Source organism: Natrix helvetica (genome assembly GCF_964273705.1).
Source record: "Natrix helvetica genome assembly, chromosome: 5".
NCBI classification, from domain to species: Eukaryota; Metazoa; Chordata; class Lepidosauria; order Squamata; family Natricidae; genus Natrix; species Natrix helvetica.
In genome coordinates, this window is record NC_138551.1 from 81,967,624 (window position 1) to 81,994,911 (window position 27,288).

General features: G+C 41.5%; 1 protein-coding gene across 6 annotated transcripts in view; it reads right to left on the reverse strand.

Annotated features, from left to right (window-relative positions):
• The window catches only part of PCDH15 (protocadherin related 15), a gene marked incomplete at its 3' end in the record, with an annotated part of 825,229 nt that overhangs the window by 270,752 nt on the left and 527,189 nt on the right, over positions 1 to 27,288 (reverse strand). For all 6 annotated transcript variants that reach the window (XM_081954012.1, XM_081954014.1, XM_081954013.1 and 3 more), the window contains one exon: positions 24,493 to 24,663. In XM_081954012.1, coding sequence (XP_081810138.1) covers positions 24,493 to 24,663 — 171 coding nt within the window. The remainder of the gene's footprint in view (positions 1 to 24,492; positions 24,664 to 27,288) is intronic.

Below are 27,288 nucleotides of genomic sequence, written 5' to 3' on the forward strand. Positions count from 1 at the left end.
TTTATTATTTGAAGAGGAGATTTTCGCATTACTAGAGGTTGTATTATTTCAGAAACTGCTTACCACTATCTAGTATAGTAAATTTTGAAATGCTTTACAATGGAACAATTAAAATACAATAACATAATAAATTAAGAAAACCATTAATAAATACACTTTAAAAAGGGAAAAGGGGTGGGGGAAGGAAAAACACAAAACCCATTCATGCCATATTCCGAGAAGGTTAGGGTTACGGTGAAGAAATTTAACAGATTAACAGAGTTGGAAGGGAGCTTGTAGGTCATCTAGTCCAACCTCCCACCCAAGCAGCAGACCCTATACCATTTATGACAAATGCCATCCTGTTTCTTCTTGAAAGTTTCTGGTGATGAAGCTCCCACAACTTCTGAAGGCAACTTCTGTTCCATAGGAGACGCCTAGAGGGCAGGTGGAGGTCCTCACGCTCCAAATCTGACCGAACACAGGTAAGAGCCTATTCACGGACTTACCTTGTGGCATTAAGAGTGGCCAAACGCAGACATTGTGCCACTCTTATTGCGTCCGCCGATAACCGCCCTGCCGCCCTGTTTCGGGTGACCTGCTCTCTCTTATCACAGAGGACGCGGGAAGCCCCTTTACAGGGCAGAGCAGAGGAGTTTGGGGAATATCTGCAGGACAAAATCGCTCAGATCCAGAGCGGATGGGCCCCCTTCAGTGGACCAGAGGAGCCGCCAACAGTGAGTCTTGTGAGACCATTCTGGGAGGAGTTTGATTCTGTTGCCCACGAGGATTTGGATAGGTTGCGTGGACGGCTGCGACCGACCACATGTTTAATGGACCCGTGTCCCTCCTGGTTGGTACTGGCATCCTGGGAAGTGACACGAGGCTGGCTACTGGGCTTGGTGAACGCCTCTTTGAGCGAGGGGTCCTTACCTGCCGCCTTGAAAGAGGCGGTGGTGAGGCCCTTACTCAAGAAGCCTTCCCTTGACCCGTCGGAGCTAGCTAATTATCGTCCAGTCTCCAACCTTCCCTTTTTAGCGAAGGTTGTAGAGAATGTGGTGGCACAGCAGTTTCCACGACACCTTGAGGAATCCGAATATCTAGACCCACGCCAGTCCGGCTTCCGGCCCGGACAGAGCACGGAGACGGCCTTGGTCGCGTTGGTCGATGATCTCTGGAGGGCCAGAGATAGGGGTTGTTCCTCTATCCTGGTCCTATTAGATCTCTCGGCGGCTTTTGATACCATCGACCATGGTATCCTATTGCGCCGGCTGGGGGGGATGGGAGTTGGAGGCACCGTTCTGCGGTGGTTCGGCTCCTACCTCTCCGACCGGACGCAATGTGTGTTGGCAGGGGGGCAGAGATCGACCCTAAGGCCACTCACTTGTGGGGTGCCTCAGGGGTCGGTCCTCTCGCCCCTTCTGTTCAACGCATATGTGAAGCCGCTGGGGGAGATCATCCGTGGTTTTGGGGTGGAGTATCATCTGTACGCTGATGATACGCAGCTGTACATTTCCACCCCAGACCACCCCAACGAGGCTGTCGAGGTGATGACCCGGTGTTTGGAAGCCGTCGGGGTCTGGATGGGGGACAACAGACTCAAGCTCAACCCCTCCAAGACCGAGTGGCTGTGGCTACCGGCACCCCGGTTCAGTCAGTTGATTCCATCACTGACCATAGGGGGCGAGCAATTGCCCCCTGTGGAACGGGCGCGCAATTTGGGTGTCCTCCTAGATGCCCGGCTGTCAATGGATGACCATGTGGTAGCCGTGGCAAGGGGGGCGTTCCACCAGGTTCGCCTGGTGCGCCAATTGCGCCCCCTACTGGACCGGGATGCCCTACGCACGGTCACTCATGCACTGGTGACGTCTCGGCTGGACTACTGCAATGCCCTCTACATGGGGCTTCCCTTGGGACACGCTCGAAGACTGCAGCTAGTCCAGAACGCAGCCGCGCGGGCTATTATGGGGAGTACTAGGTACTCCCACGTAACACCGCTCCTGCGCGAGCTGCACTGGCTGCCTGTGGTCTTTCGGGTGCGTTTCAAGGTGTTAATTACCATCTTTAAAGCGCTCCATGGCTCAGGACCTAGGTACTTGCGGGATCGCATTCTACCACACACTTCCTTGCGACCGATTCGCTCTCACAGGGAAGTACTCCTCCGGGTGCCATCCACTAAGCAATGCCAACGAGCAGCGCCTAGGAGTAGAGCCTTCTCTGTGATGGGCCCAACCCTCTGGAATGACCTCCCCCCCGATATCAGAACCACCACCGACTTCCGCTCCTTCCGACAAAAACTGAAGTCTCACCTGTTCCGTTTAGCTGGCCTGGCCCATTCATAGTTTATTCTACCTCCTGGCAGATATTTTAATTGGGTATTTTTAGGGTTATTTAAATATTGTTTTTAACTGCTTTGCTTTTTGTACAGTTTTTCATTGCCTCCTCTTTATGTTTGTATTTATGTTTGTATTTTCTATTTATTGATGTGTTTTTATCTGACTGTACACCGCCCCGAGTCCCTTTGGGGAGAAGGGGCGGTATAAAAGTCTAAATAAAAGAAAGAAAGAAAGAATAGGATGATTGCTCTCACTTTCAGAATTTTTTTTCTTATTTCTAGGTTGAATCTCTCCTTGTTCAGTTTCCATCCATTATGCCTTGTCTGGCCTTAGGCTACTTTGAAAATAGCTTGGCCCCCCTCCTCTTTGTGGCAGCCCCTCAAATATTCAAATACTCAACTAAGTGGGTATTTCTCAAACAGTTCCTTGGGGCATGGTGGAGTGGACCAAATTTCTTAGCATATGCCATAGAGCCTTTTCTGAAAATATTAATGATCCTTTAGATATGTAATACTGAGATTAGTTCACATATCTTAGATTGCACATTGCCTTTGGCATCAAAAGCAAAATCTTTAACATAAACATACATCTGTATATAGGTAGTCCTCAAGTTACGACCACAATTGAACCTGTATCGAGGACTACCTGTACTGGAATGAACAGGATAGCAAATATGATGGTATAAAATTGCATCAGCTTTACTTATTCTTACACTATTTTTGCCACTGTTCTTCTAAGGTTCTCAGGCCTTCAGGCCAGTGCTTTTAATTTTATTCTTACAAGAATTATGTGAAACTATTAGGCCATTTGGAGCATAGTCATTCAATAGTGATGGAGGTCTGAAATTGGCTTTTTCTAATAAAGATGTACAAAATATTTCAAATTGGAAGCTGTTTGTTTTGTTTTGAGCTTGGGATCCTGTGATAAAGTCACAGTACCATAGGAGAACGTCTGATGAATGATGAATACATTCCAAAGTTTTGGGTTTTAAGTAGTCTGTATAAAGGTAGCCCTTGTTTTGCGACTGCCTTGTTTAGCGACCGTTTGCAGCATGGTGGTGATAAAAGAGTAATTTTGCAATAAATCTTTGCAATTACAACTTTCCAAAGTCTGTAAAGCAAAGAAAGCTGAGGTGTGATTATAAGCCCAGTTGCAGTTTTACTCAGTGACTACTTTACTTAACAACTGAGTTGCTGTACCAATTGTAATAATTACATGAGGGCTACCTGTATGTCTACTTCCTACTCCTAGTCTGATAGAACTTTAAAGCTCTCTGGAAAAGAAAAAAAAAGTGGTTCTGAGAAGATGCTCATGGGTTTCATGAAAAGGCAACTAGAAGTAAAAAAAAAGGCAAAAAAGTGAAAATCAATGATCTAAGATGTTATATGCTGGCATGCTGGTCCAATTTTCACAGAAAAAAAGTTAAGATTTAACAATTCTGTACACTAACGACAAAATGTACAGGGAGCAGTCAGCCAAAGTTACTTTACAATGTTCTTGATTGCAGCAGGACTTTGGGGGACAATTTAGGCAAGAGTTTAATTATTCTGCTACATCCAAGGGTTTTTGGTAACACTTCTCTCAGGCTAGATCATTTCCAAAATATTTCCCTTGTGAACATTTACATGTTGAAGATACAATTGTCTCTTTATTAGCATGGGAAGTTTTTGAATCAATAAGCATCCACTTACTGCTTTGCCACAAAGGAGATAATCATATTTCTTCCATTAAATGCTTCCCACTATTTGAAAAAGTTGCTTTTGTCTTGATCTGTCTCTGTAAATCCATTATTAAGGTTGGGGGGGGGGATTATCTGAGTTAAGTACAAAGTGACCTATTGCAAGAGGTCATAACATGTCCCAGTTATTATAAAGAGCAAATAATAATAATAATGTAGTTCACCTGCTTAATATTAGAGAGAGCTGAACTGTACACAACAGTTGTAGATTCTGGAAGAATTCCCATACCTAGTAATGGATACTCTGGATAGTAATGGACATTCTGGATAGAGAGGATCATTGGTTTGAAAGATGGGTAAAATAGACCATTTATTGTAGACTAACATTGAGTAACCCTTTCACATCAGAGGGGGAAGGGTAAGACAGTTAAGACCCCACCTATTTTCTGTCCAGAGAGGGGTTGCCACAGAGAGGAAGGGGTCAAACTATTTTCCAAGGCAGCCAAAGGCCAGACAAGGAATAATGGATGGAAGCTGATCAAGGAGAGATTCGACCTAGAAATAAGGAGAAATTTTCTGACAGTGAGAACAATCAACCGATGGAACAGAAGTGGCCTTCGGAAGTTGTGGGAGCTTCTTCACGGGAGGCTTTCAAGAAGAGATTGGATTGCCATTTGTCAGGAATGGTGTTAAGGTCTCCTGCTTGGGTGGGGTGTTGGACTAAATGACCTACAAGGTCCCTTCCAACTTTATTAATCTGAAATAATATCTGTGTGCAGCACAGCCTTTTCAGCAGTTCCAAGAAGATTCCACAACCAATTGCACTCTGATACAGGTGACCATGAGGGCACAGATAAACCCCTAAGTGGCTCAAAAATTCTCAGGGAAAAATGCTAAGACCAGGTGACTGCAACGAAATATGACCTTTCCAACCCAACCCCACTCCAATCCTGTCAAAATAATCCCCCCCCCATAGCCCCCATTATCCTGACAGAACCAATGAAGCTTCTTGGATGAGAAGTAAATTGTCTTCTTTTTCCTCAAGGAAAAAAAACAATCCAGCTACCTTTTGAAAAAGCACCTTTGAGACAACTAGGACCTGAATAACTGATAATCTTCACACACATACTCGACAATGCTTTTACCATTTTCCAGTCTAGTTCTTCAACTAACAATAAATAACACAGACAGAAAACTCACATTCTACATTCAATATTCACCATCTAAAATGTCACTGGTATTATAAAGTAGGCTACAGAAAGTGATTTATTTCAAACATGTATGCAAATTATTAAAACTTTAAAAGTATATTTACAAGTCTGTTGTAAAAGTCTACCTGAGAAAAGGGAAGCTTTGCATATTTCCTATTTTGGTTTCAGCAGCTTGTGTCAGAGGTTGTAAGTGTTTAGGACAGATAAAATAGTCAATCCATATAGCTTACACCCATTTGCTGTTGCCCACCCTAACTCCATCTATTATTACAAAATATACCTTGAATGGGTAATCCTGGCCATAGTGAGCTACAAAGGCAAGCTCCTCCTCCTCTGAAAAATCTTAAATCTTTAAATATAAAATCTGGGGAAAAAATTCCTGAGACTTATTTGGCCATCTATAACTATGGACAACTTACAACAACCATAAGAAATTAACAAAAATGGTAAAGCCCTAATAGCATGGAGCCAGATTCCTTGGGTAACTGCCTCTACCAAATTACATCCACTTGTCTCATCAGGTCTGGCAATAGGGGCACGTTGTAGGAAGTTTCAGGGCTTGTTAGCCAGAAATGTTGTCTGGCAAGACCAAGGAAAAGAGCCTTTTCTGAAGGATGTGTTGGGACCATGAAAACATTTTCTGTTACAAAATTTGTACTACTCCAAAGCAGTTTCATATTAAGAGCGACATTCCCAATTGGAAACCAATGGATGTTTGTCCCAAGGCATTAGGGGCTGAGATAGAATATATTAAAAGGAAATGGACTTTATGTTCCTATCTTTCTGACATAATGTTCCACATTCCATGTTTTTACCATATGTTCCCAAGGTGGGACTCAGCTGGTTCTGACCAGTTCTGGAGAACCGGTAGCAGAAATTTTGGGTAGTTCAGAGAACCAGTAAATACGACCTCTGACTGGCCCTGCCCCCATCTGTTCTCTGCCTCCTGAGTCCCAGCTGATCGGGAGGGAATGGGGATTTTGCAGTATCCTGTAAAATCCTTCCCCTGATATGCCCATCAAGCCATACCACGCCTACCAAGTCATGCCCACAGAACCTGTAGTAAAAAAATTTGAATCCCACCACTGACACGTTCCATCTAAAAGCTATAGATGACTTGAAATTTACATGCTTACTCTATTCTGCCCTTTTCATAACATTGTGGGACCATATACAGTTCTGCCCTCCAAGCACAAACATGTATTACAATAAGAATATATATATATATTGTTGTATTTTTACTGATAAATAAATAAAGGGAGACTAGTATAGATCTATTTTGAGCTAATTAGCTCTCATCAGCTAGCCATACCCTTACTGGGATTTGAACCTGGGCTGTATTATATCTTAGGCAGGAGTCTCAGCCACTAAGCCACAGGCTCGCCTCCTTATCAGTTGAGCCAGGGAAATAGGTATGTATTTGCGTTACAACCCCTGGTTGTATATATATACATGCTGCAGTGCTCCTTCCTTCCTTCTACATATTCATGCTACATACATACATACATATATATATATATATATATATATATATATATATATATATATATATATATATATATATATATATATATATATACATACATGCTGCAGTGCTCCTTCCTTCCTTCCTTCCTTCCTTCCTCCCTCCCTCCCTCCCTCCCTCCCTCCCTCCTTCCAACAACCAAAAGATGCTCAAAGTTATGAAAATAATAAATTAAAGGCAGTGGAGTGTGGGCTGGGAAGGAACTAATTCACCCATCCTCGTCTCTACTGTCTTGCTATTGACTGAAAATCTTTAGACATTCCATCTGATCTGTTCACATTATTACTTTTATGGTAGATTAAAGATACAAGTGATTTTGTCCATTCATATTAAGACTGAACAAATAAAAAATCAAACAGAGGGAGGAAAGGTGTTACATTAGCAGAGCCCTGCTAATCTATCTATGCTTAGAACAATGGAAGGAAAATCTATAATTATTTTTCTGTGGTTAATGTTTCATAGTTGTATAGGGACAATTTCCTTTAACGTGATTCATAAATGTGTATTTAGCAATTATTGCAAACACAATTTAAACTTCATGGATTTTGAAATTAATTATACTTCTAGCAAACCACCCGCTTTAAACACTGTGACAATAATACAAGAACACAAAATCTTTTCAAAACCATTAATGGACAATTTGTAAGATAGCATGGCAATTAAAATTATAATTATTGCTGTGAAAATTGGCAATTTGACAAAGTTGAAAAATCTTCTTGATGAACATCAGCAGTAGGATAGATTCATAATAATAATTTATATTTCAAAACTTTTAAATGGTTGGGAAATCACACCCAGACACACACAGTGACATGTACTATGTCCATCTCTCTATCTTCTTTCTCATTCTCTGTCTGTCTGTCTGTCTCTCTCCATATGTGTGTGTGTAAAATTAAATAAAAATAACAACATACTCATTTTCCCTTCTGTTCCTCCCTCTGATTCCCCATTAGTGTTGTTTCTGCAGAAAAGACTTTTGAGACATTTCATTATATTAAAAATATCCTGTGGAATAATTCAAAATTTTAAAAAGTGAAAAATTGCAAATAGGTACTGATATCTAATAGATCCTGGGAATATTATATGGCTATTGTTCTTGGAAAATCTAGAGGCAGGAGTGTAATGGATATGCTAGCTTCATGGGAGATAACTCTTAAGAAATAAATTATGCATATATAGATACACAGAGACATACCCAAACTTCTAATGACAAAGAATTTTGATTCCAGAGTGATAACATAAAGTAAAGAGGAGTCTTATTACTCAAATGTATTCTGAAGGTTATGGAATATACCATATTTTTTGGAGTATAACAGGCACTGTAGTATAAGACGCACCAAGGTTTTGAAGAAGCAAATTAAAAAAAAGGTTTTGCACTCTGCAAACCTCCCCAAAATGCCCCATTTTTCGTGAAAATGGGCCCATTTTTTTTTCACAAAAAGGGCATGAATAGCCTTTAGGAGGCTTGTAGAGTGCTCCTGGGGGCTGGGGTGGCAAAATTGAGCAAACAATGTGCCGTTTTTCGCTCATTTCTGCCCTCGCCAGCCTCCAGGAGCACTGAAAGCCTCCTAAAAGCTATGCATAGCCATTTTGGTGAAGGAGGCAGGGTTTTGGGAGGCAAAAACTGCTGTATTCAGTGTATAAGATGCACCCAGATTTTCAGCCTCTTTTTTGAGGGGGAAAAAATGTGCGTCTTATACTCCGAAAAATATGGTAACCCTTTCTAGTCCAAAATGCAATGTATCAACTTTTGAAAATATATTTTAAATGCATTATTTATTTTCTATTTTACTATTTTACCTATCACTCATTGTTACAGCTGCAACAAAAGACTTATCTGGAAATAAATCCTATACACAGAATGTATATAATGTTATATAAGCATATAGGATCATAATCTAAAAATATTGTTTTTCTTTTGTCTAAAATGACTAATTGTTTCTTATAACTTAGTCCACAATTGCTTTGACACCGTAGAATTTGAAGAACTATGTTCTACCAGTAGCATTTGGTTAGCACTGATACATGGAAGGTGGGGGGGGGGGGAAGAGGAATGATAGAATTAATATATATGGGAACTTCAGTAATCTGCAATGCATAAACACTGGAGTTAAAGAAGGGTTTCAGTCTTCTTTCATAATTTGGATTACATAGAACATAAATGTTCAAAGTCTACAAAAAACTCCCACATCCATTCCCTTCAGTGTCAGGCCTTGTTCCCACAGTCCAAGTCCATATACTCAGCTCCTCTGTTTACACCTATGAATCTTGTGCCATGCCACCATCGGAGTCTGAATCTGAGGGGGAAGACGAACAGCTGACAGAGAGCGGGAAGCGTGGCTCCGTTGGCTGTGGAAGAAACTGGGGAAGGGCAAAGTCAGGCTGGGTAGGACAATGGAGAAGAGGTTCGGATGAAGACCAAGGCCCACCCCCTTCTCATCCTAGAGCATGCAGGGAAGAACGGAGAAGAGAGCCATGTAGGTTGTGTGGCTTACGACGGAGGAAAGGGCCCCGATTCCCTTCACAAGGCACACCTGGGGATGCAGTTTAAAGGAGAGGCAAATGGGATGGGTGCTTGTCGGGAACAAACACTTAGTTTAACTGCTTATCTGAGTTCCTGGCATCCTCCCAACCAGTTTGATTTACTGCTACTTCACTTCCGGAACTCCTTATCTTGCTTTCCCCTCCCGGATTAATTACCTTATCTTGCCTTGTCAGGTGTATAGTTGGAAGTTTGCTGCTTACAATGCTTGGACTGGAGTATTTTCAGCCAAAGGCTGTTACAGGTTTGTGGGAGAGCTTTTCTCCAGGCCGGAGAGTTGAAGGGGACATTGAGGGCACAGTTGGTGTTAATAAAGGGACTCCCACCGGTACTCTGGCTGTGTTGCCTTTGTGCCATGCCTCGGGTCATCACATCCTGGCTTTACTTCTCTTTACTAAGGACGTAAAAGCAATGTCCTCCCCAATCACTCTCACCTCTACTACAGGTATACATAAGTTATATGTTCCTTATTTGGGTTCCTTGGTTTGCCTTTGGTTCTGATGATCTGGTTGACTACAATGTTACTAGCATACAAGGACTGAATTCAGCATTAGAAGCAAATGCAAGACCTACAAGCAAACATAACTATCAGGTCTTGCTTTAGTCAATAGAACAGGAAGATGGAGTTCTCTCTGAAGACCTTCTGAATTATCAAAGGTTTTTTTGTGGGAAACTAGGGTACCCTCAATAAAAAAATGAGGGGCAAGAAGAAAAATGGGGAAATGATATATTTGTTTCACCTTGTTACTTCCCCTACTGAAATGATTATAATTTCAAAGAGCTTATTCTCATGATAATTCTATTTTTTGCTTCTATTTATAAATATGCTTCTATTTATAAATATGCTTCTATAGAAATGCTGATGTAAATCCACCCTGATTTGGGAGGGGGGAAAAATCATGGATGAGGCTGAACTATATAGTATAGGCTCTTCACCTGAAATCAATTTATATTATGAAAATATTTGTCCATCTTCCAAGAGGAAGAGACAATCAACCCGTTCTCTAAGCTTCATGCCTTTCCACATCAACATTAGTGCCAGTTTCATTTAATTAGCCTTGTCATTCTTTATGCAGCCCCATGCATATAAAAATTAATTATGTGTAAATTCACATCTTCATAATTTCTAGCTTTCACTTCAGTTGTTCTCGGTGACATTTTCTTAAGAACACAGTTATCAGGAGATTGCACATGGAGAACACACAATGTATCAAAAGGTTAAAAAAATAAGGAGAGAAGTGGGGTGGATGAGACTTAAACAAAAATATCAACACATAAATAGCATATAAAACTTTAAACTTCAGCTACCACATGATGGAGGATTTTTGCTCTGAGATTCCAGAATTAAACATTAAAGAACCTTTAATATATGCATTCAGTTTTTATTAAATTAAAATATCTACTACTTGGCAAATCTTGCTGCAAATTTGTTAAAGATTGAACATCCCCTTCATTTTGCATTTATACCATTTTTTTCCTGAGCATTTTTTTTTGGTTCTAATTATAAATAACCAACATATTAGGGGGAAGGAATCCTTTATTTAAGAAAACAGTTTTATAGGTTTTTGTTTCAGAGTCCATGACAAATATTGAGCAACAGAGTTTTTTGTGGGATTCAGTAGGAATAACAGAACAATAGAGTTGGAAGGGACCTTGGAGGTTTTTTGGTCCAACTGCCTGCTCAAGCAGGAAACCCTACACCATTTTCAACAAATGATTATCTAATCTCTTCTTAAAACCTTTCTTAAAAAGCATTCACAACTTTTGGAGGCAAGCCATTCCAATGATTAATTATTCTAAGTGTCAGGAAATCTGTCCTTAGTTCTAGGTTGGTTATCACCTTGATTAGTTTCCATCCATTGCTCCTTGACCTATCTTCAGATGCTGTTGAGAATAGGTTGAGCTCCTCTTCTTTGTGGGAGCCCCTGAGATATTGGAGTAAAAGAGTATTCTAGAATCCATTCAAAGAGAAATTAAAATCAATTGAGCATATGGTGAAGGAATCCTTGATGCAGAAAAACTCTGCTGACTATCTGCTCAGAGCGTGTTATGTACTGGCTGAAAAAAGAAATCTAGAGTTGCATGTTTTCACATGGTCAACATTCTTGGGTGCATTTTGGAGAGTTATGGTGTTAGGACATTCCATTGAAATATTTCAGGATTAAGTATATCACGTACAGCAACTTGGAACCAGTATGATTTACTTCCCATTGATAAACCAACAGTGGGACACATTGAAAAGGAACAAAAAATATTTATGAACTAGGCAGAGATGAGCTGCACTTACATTGACAAGCGGTTTGCTGGTTGTGAGCACGCACATGCTAGCTTCGCTCACACTTGCCCCTTTGAGAGTGAAACAGAACTTCATAGAAGCAAGGTAATCAACTCAGACAGCTCCGGTGAGTAAAGCAGGGGTAGCGCGAAACTCAGCTGGGAAGCAATGGTGGAGGGAATGAGCCAGAAAGTTAGTTATAAATGGATAGCTTAACCCAGGGGCGGGTGGGCAGGCCCAGCCAGTGATCAAAGTTAAGGGTTCATGCAGCAGCCCATCCCTGTAACTAGGCCTCGGTAATGACAGATCGTCATTTTGTTCCTGCTTTCCAATTTAGATTTGTTCTGCTACGTTCCAGAAAACAGGCTCTCCGTGTTGCAGTAAGGAGTAAATAGGAATATTGCGTAGAGCGCAGTACGACCAAATCTGCAGGAGGCATTCCTGACAGAAATTCAGCAGTCTTCCAGAACACTGAGGAACATTTGTAGAATTCAGTCCCCTCATGTCTTAGTCACTGCATGTGATGGCAAATGTGCTGTGGAGATTCTGACTGCAAAACTGTTTGAAAACAGTGGATAGGCAGTTTGGGCTGAAGACTGCTTTTTATTCTCATGAGAAATATTTGTCTGAATTTAATGTCTGGACTTTCTCATTTCCGGAGATGAGATAGCCGTAGAAACATAGAAAACAATGACTAGACACTAAAGACCAATTGTAAGCTAGCAGATCACTGACATTTTCCTCCGTGCGCAGGAGGTATTGTATCACAGTATCACAGTAAGAAGAATAAACACTACCTTTGTCTTAAAACAGATAATTACCTGGGGCTAGCTTTCTGGCAGCATGGCAACAAGATGGCCTATGTTATAAAGTCTAGTCGTCAACAAATATTTAGTGGGGCATGAATATGACACCAACCCTGAAGTCTAGTCTAAAACCTGTTTATAATTACATAATGACTCAATCTTCTATGGTTTCCTCTGACATGTATGAGCATGTAGACGTGGCATATTTCAAATCCCATCTTTAAGCAGTGTCATCTGATGGTCCCTTCTCTGTTGCAGCACCTGCCATCTGGATCACCATTCCTCCCGATATATGAGTGGTTCCTGCCTTGGTCATATTTAAGAGAACCCTTTGTCACAGCTTGAGTCTTGCAGGTGCAATATTTCTTATTGTTCTTCAATACACATTCTTCTTTACATAATTTTTGCAAATATAAGCTACGTGAACTTCAACTTCCAGAATTCCCCAGACCATAGTGTTGAAGTTGAAGTACACAGAGTTGCCAAGGTTGAGCAATTCCATTCCAAATAACTGGATTTTAATTTAATTAGTTTTTTTCTACTGTACTCTACTTGGCGGTCACTGTAGAATTGATCAACCTTACAAATGTAATAAAAAAAATAAGTAATATCACTTTCAAGTTCTTAAATGTAGCATCCTCCTGAATAATGTCTGATGAAATGTTGTCCATCTGGGGCTCCGTTTTGGAAGAAACATTCTGAAAGGATCGGATTGCTGTGCAATACTGTACTTGAATAACTTAAACTTTGCATTCAAAAGAACTCATTAAAAAGGTATAGATAAATTGACCCATAGTGTTATCTTTATCTTCTATATCTGAGACCTAATCTTGTCTTTTTACATCATTATCATCTGCCCCAGTGCTTTGTTGCTATGGAAAGCATAGCAAAATTTTAAAATGACAAGAATGGGATAATGAGCTTCCTATTTCTTACAATTAAACAAAAGGAACTGGCTACCAATAAAAGGTGGATTCAGAAGGGACTGGAGACAGCAATACAAACACACAAATCAACATCTAACATATGACAGAAAGGATAAGGAAATCCTGGTGCCAGATACAAGTGTTATACCGCAATAGATCCGTTAACGTCTTGCCAATATCATATCAGCCTTTGGCCTGAAATCCCCATTTGTGTCCAATCAAGATGGTTCTTCATTGATAATATATTTTTCAAAGTATAATCAAAGACTATGACAGCAGTGATAAGAAATAGAAAGACAATTTTCTTTATTTAAAACATTTGTACGGCTGCCCAACTAAATTAAAGTGACTCTTGGGAACTTACAGAAAATTAAACAAAATCTAATCATCATCAACAACAACAATAAAAGAAAGCCCAAATCTCAAACTGACAAAAAATAAAATGTCAATCCAAACAAATCATCTCATTGGTGCTCCAATGTATTGTAATGCAAGGCCTTAGTTCCAAAGATATAAGGGTCCTATTAGATGTCAGTCACAGCCAGCAATGCTAAATATTTCACAAGTCTGAGTACGAACATGATGGCTTGATATGTCCTACCAGAAGATAGAATTCATGCAACTGCACAAATGTTTGCAAAATACAAGGGCAGGACTATGTCCTATATAGCAAATGCAGTTTATAATCTTTGGGTAGAAAGATTGAACGTTTGGTGCCAGAGGTATTTGGATACTATCATGTTTGTAACATGTTACTGAGATTAAAATTTGATTATCTCTCAGTGAAGGAGAGCCAAAAAGACTTTTACAGAGCAGAAAGGACTGCCAAACATTTGAACTATGAAATCCTTTACAAAAAGCGAAGACTTTTATGAAAAGTGAAGCTCTAATAAAATCTTGATCTATAACTACAGAGATCAGGGAAGACTTTGCAGTTTGCAACTTCATAATGATATTCCATGCAGTGAACAGATTAATAATAATAATAATAATAATAATAATAATAATAATAATAATAATAATAATAATAATAATAATAATAATAATAATAATTTTATTTGATTAGCCGCACCCCTCTCCCGAAGGACTCGGGGCGGCGTACAATCAAGCAGATAAAAAATACACATAAGACAAACATATATACAAAAACAGAGACATATACATATGTGCATGGAGGAGGATGGACTTAAGTGAAAGACAGTTAAAAAACACAATTTAAAATCCCCTAATAAAATTACCAAATTAAAAACCCATCAGGAGCGTTACTAAGTTATGGTCGAGCCAGGCCAGCTATTTGGAAAAGGTGGGTCTTGAGCTTGACACGGAAGGAGCGGAGGTCAGTAGTAGTCCTAATATCCGGGGGGAGGTCATTCCACAGGGCTGGGCCCGCCACAGAGAAGGCTCTGCTCCTAGGCGCCGCCCCATGGCACTGTCTGGTAGACGGCACCTGGAGAAGTCCCTCTCTGTGCGAGCGGATGGGTCGTAGGGATGTATGGGGCAGAATACGATCCCGCAGGTAACTAGGTCCTGAGCCATGGAGCGCTTTAAAGATCGTAATCAAAACCTTGAAACGCACTCGATAGACCACAGGGAGCCAGTGCAGCTCGCGCAGGAGAGGTGTCACATGGGAGTACTTGGTACTCCCCATAATCACCCGCGCGGCCGCATTCTGGACCAACTGCAGTCTCCGAGTGCATTTCAAGGGGAGCCCCATGTAGAGAGCGTTACAGTAGTCCAAGCGAGACGTCACCAGCGCATGGGTGACTGTGCGTAAGGCGTCCCGGTCCAATAGGGGGTGCAATTGGCGCACCAGGCGAACCTGGTGGAACGCCCCCCTGGCCACGGCTGTCACATGTTCATCCATGGACAGCCTGGCATCCAGGAGGACGCCCAAATTGCGCACCCGCTCCACGGGGGCAAGTTGAATGCCCCCAATGGCCAGAGATGGAATTATCTGGTTGAACCGGGGGGCCGGAACCCACAGCCACTCCGTCTTGGAAGGGTTGAGCCTGAGTCGGTTGTCATCCATCCAGACCCGTACGGCTTCCACACACCGGGACATCACTTCGATGGCCTCGTTGGGGTGGTTCGGGGTGGAAATGTACAGCTGAGTATCATCAGCGTACAGATGATATCCCACCCCGAAACCACGGATGATCTCACCCAGCGGCTTCATGTATGTGTTGAACAGGAGCGGCGAGAGGACCGACCCCTGTGGCACCCCACAAGTAAGGGGGCTTAGGGTCGACCTCTGCCCCCCTGCCAACACACGTTGCGTCCGGCCGGAGAGGTAGGAGCCGAACCACCGCAAAACGGTGCCCCGGACCCCCAACCCCTCCAGTCGGTGCAACAGGATACCATGGTCGATGGTATCAAAAGCCGCCGAGAGGTCTAATAGGACCAGGATAGAGGAGCAACCCCTATCTCTGGCCCTCCAGAGATCGTCTACCAACGCGACCAAGGCCGTCTCAGTGCTGTGCCCAGGGCGAAAGCCGGACTGGCGCGGGTCTAGATAATCATTCTCCTCCAGATGTCGTGGGAACTGAGAAGCCACCACACTCTCTACAACCTTCGCCAAAAAGGGAAGGTTGGAGACAGGACGATAATTGGCCAGCTCCGTAGGGTCCAGGGAAGGCTTCTTGAGCAAGGGTCTCACCACCGCCTCTTTCAAGGCGGCCGGGAGAGACCCCTCACCCAACGAAGCGTTCACTAGGCCCAGGAGCCAGTCGCGTGTAACCTCCCAGGAAGCCAGTACAAGCCAGGAGGGACACGGGTCCAGCAAACATGTGGTAGGTCGCAGTCGTCCACGCAATCTGTCCAAATCCTCGATGGCAACCAAGTCAAACTCCTCCCAAAAAGGTTTCTCAAGACTCGCCACTGGCGTCTCGACTGGGCCACTGAAGGGGACCCAATCCTTCCGGATTTGAGCGACTTTATCCAGCAGGTATTTCCCAAACTCCTCTGCTCTACCCTGTAGAGGGGCCTCCCGCGGCCTCTGAAACAGAAGGGAGCGGGACACCCGAAACAGGGCGGCAGGGCGGTTCTCTGCGGATGCAATGAGAGCGGCACAGTATCGACGTTTAGCCGTTCTCAATGCCACTAGGTACGTCCTTAAATGGGCTCGTACCTGTGCTCGGTCCAATTCGGATCGGGAGGATCTCCAACGACTCTCTAGGCATCTCTTGCGGCGCTTCATCACCCTTAGCTCCTCGGTGAACCAAGGAGCCAGGGTGGATCGTTGCCGCCGGAGAGGCCGCAAAGGCGCCACCCGGTTCAAGGCCCCGGTAGTCGCATTATTCCACGCGGCCACCAGGTCCTCTACCCGAGGGCGGGTCAGGGCTGCAGGAGGTGGCCCAAGCTCCGTCTGGAACCTATCTGGTTCCATTAAGCGCCTGGGGCGGAACCATCTAGTGTTTTCCGGTTCCGCCTCCCCGCAGCGAGGGGTAGCACCAGGGAAGTCAAGTCGGAGGAGTGAGTGATCTGACCATGATAGAGGAGTGATGGTTAAATTCACTCCTCCCAGATCACTCAACCACTGGCGAGAGACAAAAACGAGGTCCAAGGTGTGACCTCCCTCGTGTGTCGGGCCCTGAATCATTTGAGTCAGGTCCATGGCTGTCATGGAAGCCATGAACTCCCGAACCCCCTCTGAAGCTTCTCCCACTGACGGCAGGTTAAAGTCCCCCATTACTAAAAGTTTGGGGGTCTCAACCGCCACCGATGAGATTAGCTCGAGGAGCTCAGGCAGGGTCTCTGATGTATGGCGGGGAGCCAGGTATACTATCAGCAGGCCCAACTGCCTCCCAGGGCCCCATTTCACAACAAGGGATTCACAACCGGACGTCTGTGGCACAGTGGACTCCCTCGGCTCTAAGTCCTCCCGGATAATCACTGCTACCCCACCGCCCCTTCCCCGGGCCCGGGGCTGGTGAAATGCTTGGTAACCAGTTGGGCACATCTCCACGAGGGGTAACCCTCCCTCGTGGCCCAACCAGATTGACTAACATGTAGCTGCACAACTCAGTAGTTGTGTCTAAAAACAAATATCTATATTTTACCATCTCTCTCTCTCTCTCTCTCTCTCTCTCTCTCTCTCTCTCTCTCTCTCTCTCTCTCTCTCTCTCTCTCTCTCTCTCTCTCTCTCTCTCTCTCTCTCTCACACACACACACACACACGTTGCTTTACTTGATCTTGTCCTTTTGAAACAGTTAAAGAAGATTAGAGTAGAAGTTATTGTCTTGGGATTTATTTTGGTTTCAGTGAAGCTTTTCTAGTTTCGAACATACAGTATATATTTCAAGGGGAAAAGGATATTAGATGCATGCAGGGCAGTAACAATGCAGCTTCTTTATTAAGAAGCCAAAATATGCTTCAGGTATGTCCTAACTATATCACTGTGCGGTCCCTATAACCTCATATACATTTACATGTTAATGTGCATCCATTCAAAGTCAAAGGAGCAACAATATGAAAATATTTTAGATGGTGTTTCAAAGTGGATGGAATTTCCCATTTCAGAAGTGCAATTTTTAAAGCTTATCGAAGTAGCTATTCTTCACGGCAATGCACTCTTTGTTCTCATCTCCAAATCCGGATTAACGGAAGAGTTTCTTCACTACCACAATCAAAAACCTTGTTTTGAACCCATGGGAGGTTAGAAAAAGTGAAATCCCTTTGCCTCTCCATGTGTCTATTGCTGTTCTAAGGCTATCATTAAAGGATTATCACAGGATTCAGCAGGAGGCAAGTAGCCACAAACCTTAAATGCAAAAGGATTCTTTCAAACCTTAAGTGTTTCAGAGCTGTGAGACACACACAGATGTTTACAGGGTCAATTGACCTGAGTACAATGTGGCTATTGCATTTCAGTTTGCAAAAACAGTGGCAGAAATAGTCTAGACTAACACAGAGATAATGTCTCAAAGTCCTGGGAATTTCCGTTAGAATTTCTTACCATGAACATATTGTGCTTACTTAGAACAGGGGTATCAAACTTGCGTCGTCATGGCGGAGTCACATGATGTATTGTGACTTTCCCTCCTTCTCTAAACTGGGTGTGGGTGTGGCCAGTGCGTGATGAATCTGGCCTACGGGCCCGCAAGTTCACAGCTTTGATTTAGAATATCTACTAGGATTGAATAGGAAGCAATGTATTCCCTTATCGGCCCTTTAAAGTAGATTACTTTAGGAAACCAGAGTTATGAATGCTGATACTACTTTTATTATAAAGTTACAGTATCCAAATCCTGCCAGTTTGAATGTGGTTCTCCCCTCCTTCCATTTATCTTCATGAGAGCTAGAAAGACTGGTGTCTGAGATGCTTTCTCAATTCACATTTCTGCCCTGGATCCAGATTTTCTTTTAGAATTTGATCCTTGTCTTGATAACAAATTCTCAAAGCTGTCACAAAACAACTCTGCAAATTGGCTCTTTAACCAGATGCTGACAGCCCTTGCCACCTCTTCATTTGAATGTAACACGTCTATACCCACAGGGTATTTCCTGAATTTAAGGAAAAGGTAAGAGATGCATGGAATCAAGGTTTGATGGTATGGAGGAAGACTGGGACTTCCATTTTTTCCATTTGCACCTTGGGTGCTTGTATGCTGTGGGATTGAGTGTTGTCATGTTCTGCTTCTGAACCCTGCTCTACTGTTGTTTGAAAGTTTTGAATGTTGCAATAAAATGCTCTGAGTTGACAGTAGTGCCAGATTTGAAGAATTCCATGTAAAAAGCATCTTTTGTATCCCTAGAACTGAGACTTTTCCTGTCAAAGCCTGGGTTTTCATTTTCTTTTTTAAACTGGCAAAGCTTTGTGATGACTTTCCATAGACAATGCTTCTTTTCTGGGCTAGACTAATGAGCCATGTGTCATCGGCTGTGGCAAGGTAACAACAGTTGTTGGCAAATGCCAATTTTTGATGCTTTCATGTCCGCCATCAACATGTGAGAAAACCTATCTTGCACACACCTTCATTTTTTGACTGACATGTTTTTGCCATGATTGATGTCAATTTCCTTTGAGTGATCCACCAATTGTCCTTAATCAAATTCGTTAATCTTTCTTGTGTGAAGCTCTTAAATTGCTGTCAAAGGACATCCACCCAGATCAGCACTTCACCTTCTTTACTTACAAACACACACACACACAGTCCCAATTGATACACACAGTAGTCAAAGCAACACAGTCACCACCATAAATGGCCTGCATTTGACAGTCAATTTCAACTGGAATGATTCCTTTCGCATACAAAATTCAACCATAGCATGTTGCTTAAAGTGCAGCGATGAGTAGTAGCTCCCATTTCATGAAAAATAGCAACATAGCCTTTTCTTCCTACCAACTGAGATGAAATAACAGATGGTAAGGAACATATCTGAGCATTTGATGCTAATGGCTTGCAATTTTAGAGATGTTACTTTTTGTTCAACCTTCGTAATGTGTTACTGTATGCCCGTGTACCATAAATTTTGTACTAACATGTTGACTGTACAGCAGATGTCACCAGAAGCAGTTAGATGGGTAGCTTCCTTAGATATTGAACTATAACATCTATCTTATTGTGATTCCATGGTGCTATATTGTGGCCATTTTATCATGGTTTCACCCTGATTTAATATTTTATGTTGTTTACTGTATTATCCACACACTCTGATGTTTGTGTTTGTATGTATAATGTGTTTTCTTAGTGTTGTATATCAGTGACTGCATGACCTCTGTAGATGCCATACACTAAATAAAATAAATGTACAGCAAATGTATCAGTATGGAATTAATGGAAGAGTGATCCAACTATTTATTGTACCTTTTCAATCTAAAAAGTTTGGAGTGAATAGTTGGTTTGCTCAGTTCTTCTGAGTGTGGGTATATGTGCACATACAATTGACCGAACGTACTGATGCTTAAAAAATAACAAAACCAGAATGAACTACAGTATGACAATTATAAATTGCACTAGTTTGCATAACGTTAACTGTTTACAGAACACATATTTCATAAGAATAGGAATTGACATATCGATAATTTCTTTTAAATGTGCATACTGTATTCTGAAACAAGTGCCAATGGACAATCTGCAAATAACCAACACTACAATCCTATGCACATTTTCCTATTATACTTGCTGCGTGTAGAACATTTCACTGAAAGGATCTGCAAGAATTACTCTTGCAGATGAGAACAGCTATCTCAGTAAAATCCCTATTGCACATCTTGTCAACCTTTAAGCGTCAAGCCCTATAAATCCTGAGAAGATTAAAGATATCAGTTGTAAGATCTGCTAGCAGAGACAGCCACCATTTCATTATTCATAAAGGAACACAAAGAATTTGGCATATGGGCATTCTATAATTATACATGAAAAAGATGTACTTGGGCTGACAATCAAAACCTTGAACCTTCATTTTAGATATTCCAAATCCATGTTTTGTACACTGGGTGACAATGATGACTATGCTATTGTCATCCCTCTCAAACAAGATACAGCTTGTATATGGTAAAACATATACAGCCAAGAAACTGATGAAGCTTCTTGGATAAGAAGCAAAATAACTTGTTCCTCAAGGGGGAAAAAACATAGTCATTTGAAAAACCACCTTTGAGACAACCATGACCTGGATGACTGAAAAGCTCCACAGACACTATCATATAGACCAGGGGTGTCAAACTCGATTTCCTTGAGGACCACATTAGGGTTGTGTTTGTCCTTGGGGGCTGAGTTGGGCATGGGCAGAGTAGGCGTGGCCAGGTTGACATCACTCATGTCGGGGGCATCTGTGATGGTCTGAGTGCTCTTCTAGAGAAAATGGGCTCCCAAGCTCCATTTTCAGCCACACATGCCTCCCTCCCGAGCTCCATTTTCGCTGGCAGAGGGTGGCAGGAGGCCGTTGTGGCTGAAAACAGAGCCTGAGAGGGCCGTTTTTGCTGACAGAGGCACGGCAGGTTGGTCCTTTGCTGTTTCTATGGCAGCCCCATGGGCCAGACATAAGCATCCCACAGGCCAGATCCAGCCCCTGAGCCTTGACTTTGGCACCCCTGATATAGACCCTGATCCAGAAGTCATCTCCTTCATTTTATTGGCAGTAACAGAATTAAACCTAGACCAAATAACACCACAAGACTGTGCCCCAGGCGATTTCCGTAGACCTGGCCAATCAGAGTCTAATTTCAAGCTTATTTAACAACTTTGTACACCAGAAAGCATGATTATCAACATTTCTTACTGATGGCTTGTAATCTTGTGATAGTCCTCTCTCTATTTGGGAAAGGATTACTTTAAGCAGAGCCCTAGGATAATCAGCAGAGTAGATAACAAGCGCTAACAAAATAATAAATGGATTTGCTAACTCTCCATAATAAAGAGCAATTAAGAAATTGGAAATAATATCAGAAACAATTTATTATAGTTAGCCCTTGACCTTTCCATAATGCCAACACTTCCAAGGCTGAAAAACTTGGAGAACAAGAACTACTTAGATTGCTAGTAAGGCTAATGTAACAATCTTCAAAACCTACCAAAGCAATCCTCCATACAACTTATACCTAGTGTAATTAAGGTGAAATTCGGTTCTCATGTTTATTTGTTCCCTGGATTCCAGACTGTCTTATAGTCTTGTTCCCTTCTTTTAATTGTCTTGCTACCCACTTTGAAACTGCCAAGATCTGTTGGCATTCCGTCACATCTGGAATGTGTGTATACTTTATTTCTTAAACAAATAAAACTCCACATGTCTTTGTGATTTTAAACTATGCAATTATGTTTTAGGCTTGTATTCATTTAGAATTTTTGGGGAGGGCTTATTTTTGGGGGAGGACATTTTAGCACATACGCTCAAAAGCCCGATTAGGCTTATTATCCAGGGAGGTCGTACTCTCGGGGAAACAGGGTATTATAATTAGAATGTGTTCACATATGTATTCTTAACAAAGGTGAAAAATAATACAACTTTTTCTATACTCTAGGAAAGCTAGAGGATGGGTACTTTTCTATACTTTAGGAAAGCTACAGGTTGAGTACTTTGGGGATGATTTATATTATAGCAACAACAGATTCAATAAATTATTTCTAGGGCTATGACACAAACAAAATGCTGCAAGGTACTCAATCAGTTGACCAGTAGGCAGTGAAGGTGGTAATGGTGATGAGTGCTTTCCATATGCACCAACTCTCTTAATTGACCTAAAGGTAAATATAATACACTCTGTCTGATTCTTTTTATCATGTTGCAAACAGTGACGTGCGGTGAGGTTTATGGCTGGAGAGGGTGGTGATGTCATCAGGAAGGCGGGGAATGGGACCACATGTGCAGGAGGCTGAGGCAGCCTCAGCCTCCTGCACACGTGGTCCCATTCCCCGCCTTCCTGAGTCAACATGAAGGGGACTGCAGAGTGCGAGCCGCAGGACCGCGGAGCGCACTCCGTGGTCCCCTTCATGTTGACTCAGGAAGGTGGGGAATGGGACCACATGTGCAGGAGGCTGAGGCTGCCTCAGCCTCCTGCACACGTGATCCCATTCCCCGCCTTCCTGAGTTAACATGAAGGGCTTGTGCTCCGCGGTCCCCTTCATGTTGACTCAGGAAGGCAGGGAATCGGACCACGAATCCCTTTTCCCTTTTTTTTTCTTTTCATGATGAGAGCGGTGAGCCTCTGCCTCCCCTGCCTCCCCTGACTGCACGTCCCTGGTTGCAAATCTATTGCTATTTTAATGTTTCTGAAAAGAAATGATTACATTCTCCATGTAGTTTTCCTTTTAAATTTGATGTTAAAACCAACTGAAGTATTACACTTTTGCAGTATTACACTACAAAAATACTCTAAATACTCTGAAATTTAAGAAATATTTTTGATCAATTCAGAGTGATATTATTTGTTAATTGGAAAGAATGTTTATACAACAAAATCTTATAAATGGAAAGGTCAATGTACATTGTAAAAGAGAAATTAAGCAAATAAAAATATGACATGAGGATGCTTATAAATGATTATAATTTTTCCCATGTCTACGAACATTTATTTATGTTCATGATATATATTTTAATTAATCTCATTTTCCTCAGTTCGGGGAAAAACACATAAACAAAATCTGAGGTTGTTAGCTAATGAATATTTTGATAATTCAGTAAATACTAAAAACCTATAAAGTTAAGATAAAGGCTGAGCAGGAGTTGAGTTGTATGATATGGGTTATAGGGAAGTATCTGAGCAATAAATACTTAGGATTTTATAACTATGTAATATTTACATAATAAACATGTTAGCTATATGGGCTTAAGAAATCACTACTAAATATTGAGAGGCAGAAATCAGCAACACCCAGTCTAGTGAGAGCTGTTATTGAATATATTCACTCACCTGTCAGTCTTATAGGCAAACCAGATAGGTAACATGATTAAATATCTAATTCTACTTTATTTAAATTTACATTGACTTAATCTCACAAGTCTGAAAGTACATTTCTCTCTCTGTCTCCTTTACAGCCTGAGAAACTAGAGAAGGCGTCTTCTGACCTTCTTGCTCTACCCATTATTCAGCTGTGGGCTACACTCTCTCTTATCTGATCATCAGTTAGCATCTCTTTATCCATCTTTCAAGGTCTTGATACCATTGCATCACCTCCCAAGCCATCAAGTGACCAGTCAATTTAGAAAAGCAGGAGTGTTATAACCTAGAGCAGGGGTGTCAAACTGGAGGCCAATGGGCTGGACGCGTCAGAAGCAGGCCACACCCACCCTAGTTCCACCCTAGTTCCACAAAAACTATATGTGATGGCAACGGGAAGCAGTGAGTTTGACATCCATGACCTAGAGTATGGATTTATAAAGTTTCAGAGATTTTTTTTTTTTATAGTAAGGTGAATAATCAAGTGTTATGATTGAGGTTCCATTCTTTGGAGCAATAAAGATATCAATTTAGCCAAGTCATACCTTGGAAATTTCTGCCAAGTCTAGCTAAGAGTTGGATTAAGGGTTAAGTGTCTGGAGGGATATGATTTACTGCCAGTCTGGGTGTGAAGCCTGACAAGAATCCACTCAAGGGTCTGATAAATCAGGTTTTGCAATTTGCATGTAGCTGCAAAAACGAGATTGTCTCTGACATAGCAGGATGTATGGCTGGCCTTTGTTGAGTCTGCTGATTGTAAGCTTGTGCTGCACAATTAGTGGTGACTAAATACAGATGCAGAATGAATGAATTCAATTAACAGCCTCGTACTTACAGGGTCAGTGAGTTCTGGCAAACTAGCTTGATAAGTGAGTGGCCGGCAGTCCCGAGTGTTAAAAACTAATATACATGGAAGGAAAATTGGTCCAAGGTCATCTCCATCAAGGACATCAACAGTAAGAGTTGTCGTGCTTGTTCTTCGTTCCACAAGATTTTGAGCTCGATCCTGTGTAGAAAAGAGAATGTTTAAAGACCATTCTTGTAATTTATCCAGAAAGAAGAATGATGTCTTTCATTGCAGGTAGTCCTTGACTTACAACCATTCGTTTACTGAGCATTCAAAGTTACAATGCCACTGAAAAAAGTGACTTATAGCAATAGCACTTAATGTGCTTTCCAGCCCTCTTTAAGTGGTTTACAGAATCAGCACATTGCCCCCAACAATTTGAATCCTTATTTTGCCCACCTCGGAAGGATGGAAGGCTGAGTCAACTTTGAGCCTAGTGATATTTGAACTACCAAATTGCAGGGAGCTGGCAGTCAGCAGAAGTCGCCTGTAGTATGGCACTCTAACCACTGTGCCACCGTGGCTCATGACTGCTTTACACCCTGAGGACTGTTTCTGCATCCCCGTGGTCACATGATCAAAATTCAAGGGCTTGGCAACTGGCATGTAATTATGACAGTTGCACTGCCTTGGAGTCATGTGATCACAATTTGTACCCAGCTGGCTTCCAAAAAGCAAATTCAATGAGGGAAGTCAGATTCATTTAATGACTGCATGATCCACTTAACAACTGCAATGATTCATCTAACAACTGTGGCAAGAAAGACCTTTAGATGAATCATTGCATAAAAGGAGGCAAAATTCACTTAACAATTGATTAGATAAATAGGAATTTGAGACTCAATTGTGGTCATAGGTTGAGGACAACCCATAAAAAATATTTATCATTTCATAACAGGCAATTTCAATCTGAATCCTGTGATGTTCTAGAAATATTATGTGGGTAAAAGTAATGAACTTCCAGACTCCAGATAGCAGTAGGACCTTGATGGGAGGTTTGCTTTCTTTTTTAAAATCAGGTGGAAAGTTCGATTTGTTTTTATTTTTTCATGTCACTAATTTTGTTCTCTATCATATCATAGATATCCTTTCCCCATTACTTTAGGTGTACAGTATGTCTGTTTCTACCTCTCTCATTATATGTATATTTATTGATGTCTTCTCTACATTTTCCCATTAAGCCTCTTTCTCCTTTCCTGGTATTTCAAGTTATTCAATTCCTTGAATAGTTCTGTGAGATGTTAGCTGACATCAAGCAAAAATATACAAATGTGTCTCAGAGAATGTTGAATGCAGAATCTAACTTTTAGTGATTCTGTAATAACTCTTGAGAAATAAAACTAATTATCCAACCGCAAAGAAATTTACCATGTGCAAAACACAATTTGCGAAATGAAAAGGTTTTTCCCCTCTCCCCTGAAATATTTGAGGATAGGAAAAAATAAAAAAGGCTTTTGTGATTAAACTTTCTTTTTGTAAATTTGGGGGAAATAAGTATTGTTTTCTTCACAGAACTACAAGGAAGTTTAATCCCCTTTCTTTCTACAAAACTTTCTATAATGTTAATTATTGAATCATTTATCAGTCAGCCCTGATAAACACACTCCATCTATTCTGCTTTCTGGAAGAAACATTAGTCAATTCTGTTGCTTTTCAAACAGAAAAGATTAAGTGCTCTGCAGGAAAAATGAACTCACACCAACACATATGGTGTGCCAACCTTACTCAAGATTGTAGAAAGATTATCAGGCTGCACAGTTTCTTAATTTGAAATTTGAGTGCTGTTTCTGTTTTTGGTCTTATAATAAAGAACTGTAGTGAAATATTATTACATGTATTGTTATAAACTAACAGTTATAGAGTATTTTGGAATGACAGTTACAGCTTCATCCTTGGTAATTGAACAATTGAAGAGGGGCAATCAGATTAATGGAAGACATTCATATGTACGTACCATTCCTACATTCTGTCAATTTCTCTTGAATCAGTTGAAAATTAAAAACAAATGTTTAGTTTGATGATGTTACCTAGTTAGGATAATAAAATGTTTGCAAGAAACCAAGCAAGCTCATTTCAGCCCTGAGCTATAAATATTCTCCTTTAGAGTCTAAAATTTCCAACTCTGCTATTCTCAGATGGAACGGCCAACTCTAAGTGGGATCGGGGATATGATAAATGAAATTCCCCAGGGGCACAAGAATCTGACAAGCAATAAGAAGCTAGATGGAAGGCAATTAAGCAGCAGCAACACACAAGCTTATATAGGTTAAAAGCAGGAAATGAGAGTACCATTGCAAATTAATTTGAAAGTATGGACAGAACTAGAAATAGCAGTACATATTCAGGTCTAGCAGGAGCCAATCATGAGTCCAATCAGTAATATTCTGATCACACCTCATCCTCCGTTAGCACTCACTCTTTTCCCATCTCATTCCCTTCCCTTCCTGTGTCATATCTAGTAAAGGGAAGAAGAGGAAGGGCTGAGTTTGAGGTATGTGAATTGTAATTATAATCTTACAAGGAACTATTGACATCATTCTCATTTCTGCAGCAGAAATTCGGCAGCCGAGAATCTGAGCCTTGGTACCCCATTTACAAAAGCTGGCTCAGGAATTCTGGGAGTTGAAGACCACAAATAATAAAGGGGCCATTGTTCCCCACTTCTGATTTAGACCATCAATTCTAACCGCTGTCAATGCAGGTTTTCTAATTAAGGTATGCTTCATAGATGTTGTCCAGTTGTTACTCATCATAAGTTCCACTGTTGAATTGCTCTTTATGTCT